The sequence below is a fragment of the Chelon labrosus genome (genome assembly GCF_963514085.1).
Source record: "Chelon labrosus genome assembly, chromosome: 3".
In the NCBI taxonomy this organism is placed as follows: domain Eukaryota; kingdom Metazoa; phylum Chordata; class Actinopteri; order Mugiliformes; family Mugilidae; genus Chelon; species Chelon labrosus.
Window position 1 is genome coordinate 24,868,648 of NC_140339.1, and position 12,029 is coordinate 24,880,676.

At 40.7% G+C, this 12,029-nt stretch overlaps 1 protein-coding gene across 1 annotated transcript in view; it reads left to right on the forward strand.

The window, feature by feature from the left end:
* The window catches only part of zfhx3b (zinc finger homeobox 3b), an 86,737-nt gene that overhangs the window by 61,731 nt on the left and 12,977 nt on the right, over nt 1–12,029 (forward strand). The window contains exons 6-8 of the mRNA XM_084541376.1: nt 7,913–8,049; nt 8,569–8,769; nt 11,663–11,786. Of these exons, the coding sequence (XP_084397502.1) occupies nt 7,913–8,049; nt 8,569–8,769; nt 11,663–11,786 (462 nt within the window). The remainder of the gene's footprint in view (nt 1–7,912; nt 8,050–8,568; nt 8,770–11,662; nt 11,787–12,029) is intronic.

Below are 12,029 nucleotides of genomic sequence, written 5' to 3' on the forward strand. Positions count from 1 at the left end.
CTTTTCACTTGTCTAACTTCTTGTGTTACTGCGGGATGTTTTGATTTACACTAGTCAGGTTAAAAGCTGGAAAACAATTCAGACCTTTTGCATACCTAAGTTTTTATAAAGTGCAGCGGGAAAAAAAAACTTCATCACAGTGTTTGAAGCCCAGCCTTTGTAAAATGTCTTTGATATTCGAACTTCTATTTTAAATGAGGCTGAGTTGTTTGTGCTCTTTGAAAGGGCGACACTCTTCTTTGATGGAAGAAATAATGATATGCATGCCTGACTGAATATGGCTAAAAGTATGTTTTAGCACATCAAAATAAAGCACTTTAAAAAGCATTAAAATGAGCTGGCCGATTAATAATTCACTCATACCTGTGGTGCACAGGAAGACGACTCCTCGCATTAGGATTCCTCCTTTTTGAAAGGCATGCAATATGATACAAGCATATTCAGTTCCTTTCCTCCCCTCTGTCAGTCGCTAATCACCAAATAAGTGTGTTTCTGTGTTTTCACAAAGGAAATATGTGCTTGCATATGAAAAATTTACAGCTTCCCAGCAGCTTATTAGAAACGCTTAGTTAAAAATAGCATTGCATTAGGGAATCAGGTCTGAGGTTCTGTTTGATGTCAGTGAAAAGGTGGGTGGGTAGGTTGGGGTGGTGGGTTCAAGGCTGTGTTGTCAGCGAAAGGTAGACAGCTGTAGTTTAATGGAAGGTTTTTTTTTGTACTTCCAACTTTTTCCTATTGATGAATACAATGCCCATTCCAAGCGGGTGCAGAAAACACATCATGTAGCGGAAAAGCAAGGAAGACCTCACAATGCATTTGGTAAACGGAGGAGCATTTGTTCGGGCTGGTGATTACAGTAGCTACACGGCTGGTGTGTATGTTAAAATATGGTGCATGAGCATGTTGGCCAACCTGTTATTTAGACAAAGGTGCTCAGTCTCCCACTGTCTGAGGCTGAGCTGTTTCTAAGGTCCATCATTAGAACTACTGAAGTGTTTTCTTCTCATCGTTGTCATGTAGCTGTTGGAAGAGAGCACAACATTGTTCCTTTACAAATGACAGTCACTGTCAGACAGATGGCATTAGCGAACGCAGAAAAAAGGCTTCCTCTTTTTTAAAGCCACTGTCAATCTTATTTTCTCTTTCTTGTTCCACAGCTCCTCAGTATTCATTAAAATCATTTAGAGGTACATCAGAAGCCTTTGTAAAATGCATATGTATTCGACATGTCATCTCTTGAAAGATGCCTTCATTATTCTGTTTTTTTTTTTTATTTATCTCGGAGATAATACACATATGTACTTGTAAAGGAATTCAGACACATGTACCGTATATGTCATACGCTCCCAACAATGCACATGATATATGGTGCAACTTTTTGTCATTATGCAGTGTGCTGTCATACGCATAGATTCTGAAAGAAAGAATACTTTCAATTTAGAAATACTAAAGCCATAATATATGTGGGCATTGACGTTTATGTTGGCGGGGGCTGCGACTGAATCATCCACCATGGTTAGTAATTCAAAGGGTCATTTTTAATGTTAGGTATGAAATATGTATAAACGGGCAGCCATCATCCTCTTTCCTCTCTCCTCACACTTTCCTCACCTAGCTGAGACAGCACAGGCTAAAGAGCTTCTGCATGGGAACGGGATCCTTACCTTCATTAAAGCAGGTGGTGTATTTACGCCGCAGCTGAATGCATGGGAATGCAGGAAGGAGCAAGGCAAATCTACGGGAGAGAGGAAGGTGTAGAGAGGCAGAAGTCAAAGGCCTCTTAATGAGTAATTATTTTCATACCTTTCCTTCTATTCGAGTTATAGGAGCTGGAGGAAGCAAGGTGGTGAAAAATGATAGCCTGGGTCATCCACATTCTGGGCCCCGTAACATCTCAGACACCAGACAGACAGATAATAGACAAAAACAAATGATTAACGGGGGGTGGGGCACATTTACATATACAGTATTCCACTGACATTTTGAAATCCATAATTTGAAAAATCCTGTCTAATTCAGACCATTAACAGGTAAATGAAATGCACTGGTTAAATACCATTTGTGAATGTGTGCCTATTTGGGGATTTTTGCGTGTTACTGTTTTTAAGCTAAGTGTGTAGGAGTGTTTTGACTGATAGTTTTGTGGAGCACCAATTAAAGGTGACGAGCGGGTTGCAGTTTAGCTTTCGATTAGATGCTGCACACTGTGTTTACACCCCCTGTGTACAAAGAGGTATGGTATTTTTCGACTTCATCATGCCCATAATCATGACTGTACTTCTCAAATGTTGATCTCAGTCAATGAAATCTGCATTTGGAGCCAGTTGAGACCTGCTGTTTTAAATGAACACCCGTTGCAGACACAAAGAACGCCAAGTAAATTTAGTTTTTCCCCATAGATGTTTAGTTTATTTACCGCACCAGAACACCTCACACTCTGGAGGATGTGCCAAACCTGTGCTGTGTTTCTTTCACTTATCATGCCCCTGTTATAAGTTCCATTATAGCTTTTTTAGGTTAAAAAGTTGCCTGTAAAACACTGACACAAAACCTGTGAAAGTAACTTAAAGAAAACTGAGCATCTGGATGTTTTTATAAGGTGTGTGTGTGCCCACCTGTGTGTGTTCCTTGACTCCACATCCACCTGTTTTTGTGTAAGTGTGCTTCACTGATGCCCATGTGCGCATTCAGGTGTGCTGTGTGTTAAGAGAAGCAGATGTTGTTTTGTGCGCTGTAGCTGCTGCATTTAATTTGTATAACGAAGCAGATGATTAGCATCCCCTAGACGCAGCAGTGTGGCATTGCAGTCTGCTCCCTTTTTTCACTGCGCTCTGTGCTCTGCTGTGACTCTCCTGGCGTTTCTCCTTGAAACACAGACACACCAAACGTTGTGAGCCGTTCTCCATATACAACAGCGCAGATAGATATAATATTAACTGTGGTTGAAAGTTAAAATTGCACATTTATGGTTGGTTACAATGCAATTATTCAAGTCTATGTTATTGTTGCTCCAAGCTGGGAGACATTCAGTGCAGTGGTGATTTGTTGTCGCTTTTAAACACTAAGTAGGATGAGAAATCAGGAGACGGAGCAGTGAAAATGTTTACATATTCATATCACGTCCTTTCAGTGTTTGTCATCCCTCAAATTATAATTCCTTTTGTCTTTGAAGATAATAGGCCATAAATTGTCCTTGTTTGCGACGCACCTCCCTGAAAGCTGAGTGTTTATGAGTTTTACCACAGGATGTCTAATAGCCGAGCACTAGGGCTGTGTCCTGTAAAGGTGAACAGCTCGTCATCCTGTTGTTCAGTGGCCTATAGATTAATATCTCCTCTCAATTTAGACTGCAAAACACTCATATTTACCCTCCCTTTATGCAGTTCAATGTTTTGTTCTGTGGTGAGCATTTGGATACGTGATAGGAAATGATTTCATGTGTAGCGTCAGTGTCAGCTTTTTAGTTGAAGGTTTCTGTGTGTTCTTTTTTTTTTTTTATTAATGCAGAATAATTGCTTTAGAAATATAAAATGAAACGGGACACTGCCCTTTATTGCTGTGGGCTCTGACACAGGCTGTAGATTAAAAACCCTGGCTAGAAATGGGAAAAAGAAAAGACAATATTCAGGTATTGTTAGCATAGCACTGAAAGAAAATGACTTGTAGCACTGGGGGAGTTGAATCATCTCCATATTAATGGCCAACTCGCTGAGGGAATAGAGGTGAGGATTTTCTGTGCCGCAAGAAGCGAAGGGGTGTCGGAAGGTCTCAGCAATGTGAAGGTGAAAGGTTTTTAGGAAGTTGGGGATCAGAAGACACACTTTTCAGAAAGTGTACCAGGGAGGATCATTGAGCTTAAGTTTAACGTGATTGGCAGACTGTGGCTTTTCTCGGCATAGTGACAGTTATACAGCCTCGCTGGCGTGGACAGAATGGATGATAGGTTATGTTTTTTTTTTACAGCCAGAGCCTGAAGCTGCCACGGTGAGACAGGGGCTGTAGTTCAGTAGATGATGAGTAGGAGGGGAATTCCCCTCCAAAACACCAGAAATATATTTTTTCCCATCCTCCTCTACATGTTATTTACTATAACTCTCGTCTTAGAATATGGACGACTTTTCCCAAGGACAAAGATTAATGGCAGCCGTGATTGCCCTCCTTGAAGATTTCAATGGCATATGACCTGTTGTAGTTTATTCGGTCTGTGCTGTGTCAGTCACTCTGTCCAGCAGCCATCTTTTTTTTTTTTTCTTTTTCCCTGTGAAAGCACAACAAGGCTGTGATTGCTCCAGAGACCGGTGCAGTGTGCTGACAGGCCCTTTGCTGCTTGAATAATACAGTCCAGCTATGGGGGAGAGACAAGGTGCCAAAGTCCAATTCACTTACGGGACTCGACAGCACAAAAGCCTCTGGTTTACGGAAAAGGGGCATGAATTAATAATCACCTAATTGACTCTTAGTTTTTTTCTTCACCCCTCCTCTGCTTTTTGTGCTTTCAAACAAAAGCCCACCCTGTGTATCTGTCAAAAGGCATTTGGTGTGGACTGGGGCTCTGTGCCTAAAGACCGGGCAGGAGAGACTCCAGACAGACAGACAGACGGACATTAAGGTCGCTGACAGAGAGGGACCCAGTAGTCATCTCTGCAGAAAAGGCTCCGTGTGGATGAGATAGGTGTTGTTGATCTAATCAAGCACTGAGGTTCAAATATATAAATATGCTCTAGTTTTAGGTCTTTTTAAAGCTCTCAACAATTATACTACAGCAGCTCCCGGTGATGAAAATGTAACTTCAAGAGTAACTTTACACACAATCTGCAGTATTATATATTAAAGAGAAGACAGCAGGGAGTCTTCTTCTTCTCACTACTTTTTCTGGCTCTATCTATTCTGTGTTCTCTCAATATCCCCCAAAGGTATAACATCAGAAAGTAAAACTAAGCTATACCTCTAATTGTTGTCAGCTATTTTTGACATACACAGCATATCTCACCAGAGACTGTTCTTTTCTGTTCTTTCTTGACAGTGCATCGTTCATGTAATAGTCCCGTAGCTATCAGGACACAATGTTTCGGTCATTGGTTCTGATCACCTGTTCATATTGCAGGTCCATGTGTCAGATGTGCACGCATCCATGCTTGTACAACAGTATCCAATCTGCCGTGTTAGACACCTTTTTTTTTTTTATCTATTTCATTCCTGGTTTTTCAGTGTCTCAGTCTTTTGTTTCATCACCTTTGACAAAGAAAAAAAAATAGGGTACAGTGGTCAGATGTTAGTCACGGTGCCAGTCATGGTGTATGGTGTCTTCTATTCTTGAGAGAATGCGATTGATCAGATTTATGGAGTCCTAATTGGCCGTGACGAGAGAGACTGCATCAGAGTACGCCTCCCCAGCCCTCCATCTGTCCTCCTCTCTTTCACTTTCTATATCATAAACAATACAGCACCTGAACTATCCACTCCCTCAGTACACACAGCCACCTGTTTTAGCTCTCTGGTGCTAATTGAGCAGTTGTGTAAGTGGAATATACTCATAACGTTTATCCTCTTAATCATGCGGCAGAGAGTATGCTTGATACGTAATCTATGCATATTTTCTGTACTCTGCGTAGGCTTTATAGCTGAGAATTATGCCCGCAAAGCGTATGCTTAAATTGCAAGTAGACATGCTGAAGTTGTATTAGCTGTAATATTCGTTTCTTTTTCTTGTCCTTCTACAGAGAAAAGTTATACTTACCTATGTTGTAGGAATATATTGTAACTAAACAGCCTGAGCAGCCTATTATACAAATGTTTCTTAACTATGAACTTTGCTCATAGACAGCAAAGAAATATGGTTTACCATTATTGAACGGAAGTAGGACTTCTAAACCTTAGCCACAAAGCGATCAGATTGTTGAAATGTGAAGGTGACCAAGATGACCGCTCAAGAGATGAGTTCAGGGGAAGTAGGAGTGGACTGAAGTGGAGTTGAGTAGGAGGACAGTGCCATGACGGAGAGGTTAATGTCAGGGAATGGGAGGTTCCTTTTGTTTAACATTCCCTTTGTTTATTGGCGGATGTGTTTAATAGGATTGACTGTGACTGGACCCTAATAGGGCCTCCCTGGCTGATCCCGGTGTCTCTGGGAGATCTTGCAGGCTGCTCTGTCCAAAGCCAGGTCCCCCACTGGGTAATCAGCTCAACTGCCCTCGTCCTGATTGGAGCTGACATTTTAATGTCTGGAGCAGGAGCGTGGTCAGCCCTGCTTAACCTGACCCCCTGCCAAACCACCCCTCCTCTACCAATGCCCTCTGTTCTCAATTTGCCCTTCCAGGACTGTACAAATCAGGGCAATTTTAACTCTTTATGGTCTCATTAGGGGCTGGCAAGACACCTCCTTAAGCTTCGTAGTGGATTCTTTCCTTGGGTGACAAAGTGAGGTGCTACAGCAGCTCCCTCATACAGGCTCTATGTGGATTTATCTCCTCCGTAAGCCCCTGTTTAACTGCTTGACTACTGTTACGCCTCTCTGTGTGCCACGTCTAGTTTCTCGACTCCTTTGTAAAGTGGAGTAGTTTTAAAGTGTTTTGCTGGGGCTCTTGTGTGAGGCCTTGATCCGCAGACACGGAAAGAAAGAGACATGCTATTTTGTTAATATTAGTATTGTTTGCATTGAGGAGGATCAGCCGTCTGATTTGCCACGTGAGCTTGTGAAACACTTGAAGTAACTATATACAGTGGATAAGATTGGCAGGGACCTGACAATGACTGTAGCCCTTTTTTAGATCTCCACAGAGTCAGTGTGGAGCACTGTTGCTCTCCTGTAAATGTGCATGGGTATGACTAATGATCAGCCTGCCGCCATCATCGAGCCCAATGGCATGTTTCTATGTCTCAGAGTTAAATTAAAGCATGTCGTTGTTTGAAGCCCAGCTTTGGGGAAGTATCTAAATTTGCTCAGGGGTTTGTGGAAAGGATTTCTCATCTTGCTGCCCTATTTTTCTCTTTATCACAGACCACTTGCACAAAACGACAACACACTGAAGACATCTGGTTCAAGAAATGCAAAATTTTACTAGCTGTCGCTTTCTTATTGAAACAAAGAGCTAAAAAAATATATATATATATAAAATATTCCACGCTGGGTCAAAATTGCCTCATCGCTCTTTAAAATTTTGTTAAATGATTGAAATCCTTTGGTTCAAGTGTTAGCTTTGTTGTCGTATTTGTTTTTTAATATGCTGGCCTTGCAACATCTGGGTTGTTTTACCAGTTCAGAGTGTTGCTCAGGAATGCAAAGCAATAGCTTGCTTATTGTGCATTAGACGGCATTTAAACATCAAGTATATGAAACTCATATAAAGCAAAAATATAAATATGAAGAGCAATTACAGAAATCAGTCAAGTTTAAAGTAGTTTGACCGTAATGTGGAGATATTCAACCTTCCTTACTGTATGAGCAGATTGCAAGACATTTGTGTACCTTGTCTCGAGTTTAGAAACTCATGTGGACTTAAATATGTGGTGGTGTGAAACCTAAATCTGCACCCTGTGGCAAACTAATATTTTTATTAGCTATTTCTTGCGTTGTATGATATCCTGACGAGGCAGTATTGAAAGAGACAGCCCATCAGATCACATTGGCTCTGTGTCCATCAGCAGCAGCAGCAGCAGCATGGGAAGACAAGTAAAGAGTGTGTGTGTTTCGTTTTTATGCAAGGACATGAGGTGTGTAACAACACTTTCTCTGCCCAATTCCCATTAAATGCACTTATATCACATTTAAGAAAGACATTCCAAAGCCCTTTATCCACATTGTTATTGATTGACCTGCTCCCAGGCTGCCAAGTCGTCTCCCTGTCTTGACATGTCTGCTCTCCTCTCTTTATCCCTCGTTTGTGTGTGTCTGCGTGAATGTGTGCATGTTCAGCTCTGTCCGGCCACTTGGAACGGCACCAGTCAGATTCCCCGATTCCTTCTAAAAGGCCCTCTTCACGGTCGGAGACCACAGAGAGCCCACTCTCCTCGAAACGTCCCAGGACAGCGGAGAAGGGTGCTGCAGAGCAGGTGAGAGTTACAGAGTTTGATGTCTGCAGATGTTCATAAAACAGTTTCTTTTAGATTATTTTAATTAACAGTTTCTTGCTATAGGTTATCTCCAAGCCCTCATTAGAAGCATGAAACATCAATTAAAAAAAAAAAAAACGAGTAAAAAAAAAAAAAATACTTATACTTTTCACCTAGTTAGTCATTTTCACCAAGACTGACCCTTTTTATATTAATCAGATTTTATTTTTCTAATTATTTCAGCCTTTCTGCTGCAGTTGCACTGCTAATTGTGTATAAGGTGGAAAATCAATATGGTATTTGACAGATGAGAGCACTTTGAAGTGGGTGCCAAGACTCGGTGGTGCTCAGTATTACGCACTTGTCTGTGATCAGAGGGATCTGCCTGCTTGAGGGAAGGGGGCCACACTCGTACCCTGATCTCCAGCTTCGCTTCAAGCAGGCCCACCTTGCTTAGTGCCCCCATTTCACCCTATTAACCCTTGGTCTCCCTCTCTTTCTGTCTCTCCCTTCACCCAGATGTACCAGTGCCCCTACTGCAAGTTCACCAACACGGACCTGAATCGCCTCAGAATGCACGTGATGACGCAGCACTCTGTCCAACCCATGTTACGCTGCCCTTTATGCCAGGACATGCTCAACAACAAGATCCACTTGCAGTTCCACCTTACACACCTCCACAGTGTGGCGCCTGACTGTGTTGATAAGCTTATTGCCACAGTAAGTATGTGCTTAACATGTGATTGGATACAGGGTGGTTGGAAAAGCTGGGGATAAGATGTCCATTTTAATTTTTGTATTTCTCAGTCAGGAATGCTTTTTAAATTATTTTTTACTTTACCAAGTTGCATAACTAGAAGTTGTCCTCTGTTTTGCATGGCAACTATTATTTATTCTGGTCATCTAGAACCAAGAGAATATCTTTTTATGCAAGTGAATGTGCACTAGAGGAGTGGTTTTCCTATACTTGCAGTCCCACATCTTATAGTATTATTACCTTCTTCAACCGTTGTTTGTATTTTGTGTTGGAGGCAAGAAAACCACAGCTGGCCCATGCTCTGCTGTGTTGTACAGGCTCAGCATATTACTGCTTAAACACTTTGGCCAATCAGGTCAAAGTTCAGTAAGGATTCAGCAATGCCAAGAAGATAAGTAACCGCCCTTAATGAATCCCTCACCCCAGAGTGGCTGCCTAGCTGTGAGAACAATTGTCATTCCTGCCTTCACTGGTCTAAATTGCAACATTCAGTCCTTTATGAAACACAAAGAATGCTGTTAATTGTGAAATGGCTGCAGGCAATCCCGTTGGCTTGTTGGAAATGATTAGACCTTTTAAGATGCATATTTTCATCCTCTTTTTCATTGTCTTAATGCAAGCCATCATCAGAGAGACTTTTCCCGGTCTCCTCTAATCAGTCATTTGGGGAGTGGAACTCATAATCTGTTTTTGTATTTTTCTATTATGATTTCAAGATGAGTAGGTCTCTTGGCTCCCAGTGCATTTATTAACCTCACTGACGTTGTTGCCACATCTATGATCACCTGTGTGCCAGTCATAACAAAGCCTATTTATTATGAATGTTACGATAATTATGGCAAAGATTATTCAAAATTTAATGAACACTTGCACTTTCAATTAAAACGGATAGTGATGTTATTGTTCACTTCCCTTCAGCCAAAATCAAATCATATCGATAAAAAAAGATACATATAGAAAACAAACTGTCTAAAATTAAAACTTCATTCCTACAATATACGAGATGCTAATTTTGCAGTATTTCTAGCGAGGGTCAAACTTTCCCTGCTTCCTTTAATGCTCATCAAGGGGAAATCAAATTTTATTTTCCGTTTTCTTATAAATCACTGAGCAAATCTTTGTTCTGTTCTATCCAGCGAAGCGAAATAGCTTGCCGTGCAATCACCAAATAAAACATTGCTCTGTCTGCTGCCTAACCATCTTCATCCCCCATCTAAAAAGTAAATGGCAAGCACATTAGTATGGTAGACGGCAATATTTATTTCTTTTATAGAGGTAGTAATGTACTGAAGCACTACAAGAGGAGATAGAACAGAGGTAATATAACACACATTAAAAGCCAGCACCTTTTTTATAACCGTTGAATGCAGATGGAAAGGTACTTTATTCTTTTCACATGTCTACGGAAAGCAGCCTAATTAATTCTGAAACTGGTGACTTTTATTTCTTGCCAAGCATGCATAATGATGCGTTCACTCTCCCACCCTTCCTCCCTTCGTCCACCTATCATCTTTGTACTACCTTCTTCTCCTTTTCTTTCCACCCCATGTCTCTCCTCTGTCTCATATACAATACATATATGTACAAGAGAGTATGTGTGTGTGTATATATCTATAGACACATTCCTACAGCCCTCTCTCTCTTTCTCCATCATTCCTTCTGTGTCTCATTTTCTGTCTGTGTAAGATAGGGGTAATGAAAATAATTGTGCTTCATTAATTCTGAGTCTGGCTGGATGATAGCCATTTTGAACTATGTTTGCCAATTAGGCGGTCCAAATTAAAAGTGACCTTGGGATACTCTGCTCTTCCCTCTAATCGCCTAATGAAGCAGTTGTCTAGAAACAGTCCACTTTGTAATGTAAATCGTTGCTTTTTTTTCGGTTCGAGTTTCCCCGCATTCATTTCCTGCTTTTTTTATTTTGAAGCGATAAAGAAGAAACGCAAACAAAGAACAGAATGGCTGGTGAATTTGTGACCAGACTTATCATATAGTGCTGGACTTGGTGGTATGCAGCGTCAGCTGTTCCACTTAACCTCGAAACCCATGCTGCTTGAGGGTGATGTGGCTCTATTTGGATTTGGCCTAAAGGCTATATGACATGCTACAGTACTTTCAGCTGTGTTGTCACTCTGCCTATTAGAGACGTAATTAGAAAAGCATCAGGCATATAGATCTGACTCTGCTTTCTCTTGCTTTCATTTCAAAAACAGAGCCATTAATACTGCTATACAACTGTTAATGAGATTTTATCATTTGTGATGATTACAAATTGACACAATGAGGAAATTCCTCTTTTGTCTTCATTATATGAGGCATGTCTGTTTGATATCACTTTAAAGGACTACAGATAATTTAAGGCTAAAAGCCAGGATCAGCTGCAAAATAGAAGGAAAAAGAGGAGGAGTGGTGTAAATTAAAACACAATATGCAGACTGAAGTTGATTACTCTGTTTGTAAAGTTGATTAAAGGAAGGTGAAAAAGACAAAGCGCCATCTTCTAATTACCCACTTTCAGCCAATGATTAAATGGCGACCTGTTAATGAGCAATTTTGACAGATAATCAAGTTTGGCGGTGAAAAGAGGCTATCAGAGGGAGGGGTTCCTTTCTTTTTCATTGTCAGTTCTGAGTAGTTCTTGGAATGTTCTTCTAATTAGAAAACAAAAAATCTTTTCATCACATTTTAAATGCATAATTCTTTTGAAAGCAATTACGATGTTTTCTTTTGGTTTGAATGATTCATTAAGCAGCTCATAGCCTTCATAATGACACAGAATAATGCTTTATTTGAAATAAAATATAAAAATACCGTATCATTCATTATGTTAACACTTTTTGTGCTTTGTTTTTCCAGGTGACAGCATCTGAAGTGTTACCAGCCAGCATGTTCATACCTGTACCAAGTCCGGATAGAGAGTCCCAGAGCACCCCCCATGCGCCAGCCAACTCTAACTCCGAAGATACAAAAAAGCAAGCTGGTTAGTACCTAAGTGTTTGAAATCTGGGGTCCCCACATTGTAGTAGAATTCCTAGGTTCAACTATATAAGTGACTGACTACATGCTGAGATTTAATTAATTTGATCACTTCATACCTGTGAATGCACATGCTGGTGCAATGTTAACTCTTGCTATTGACATGCCTTGTAATTTTCAAAAGAGAATGTGAAAAAAAAACTAATACTAATAGAGTGAATGTTTTAATGCCCTTTACGGGTATAAC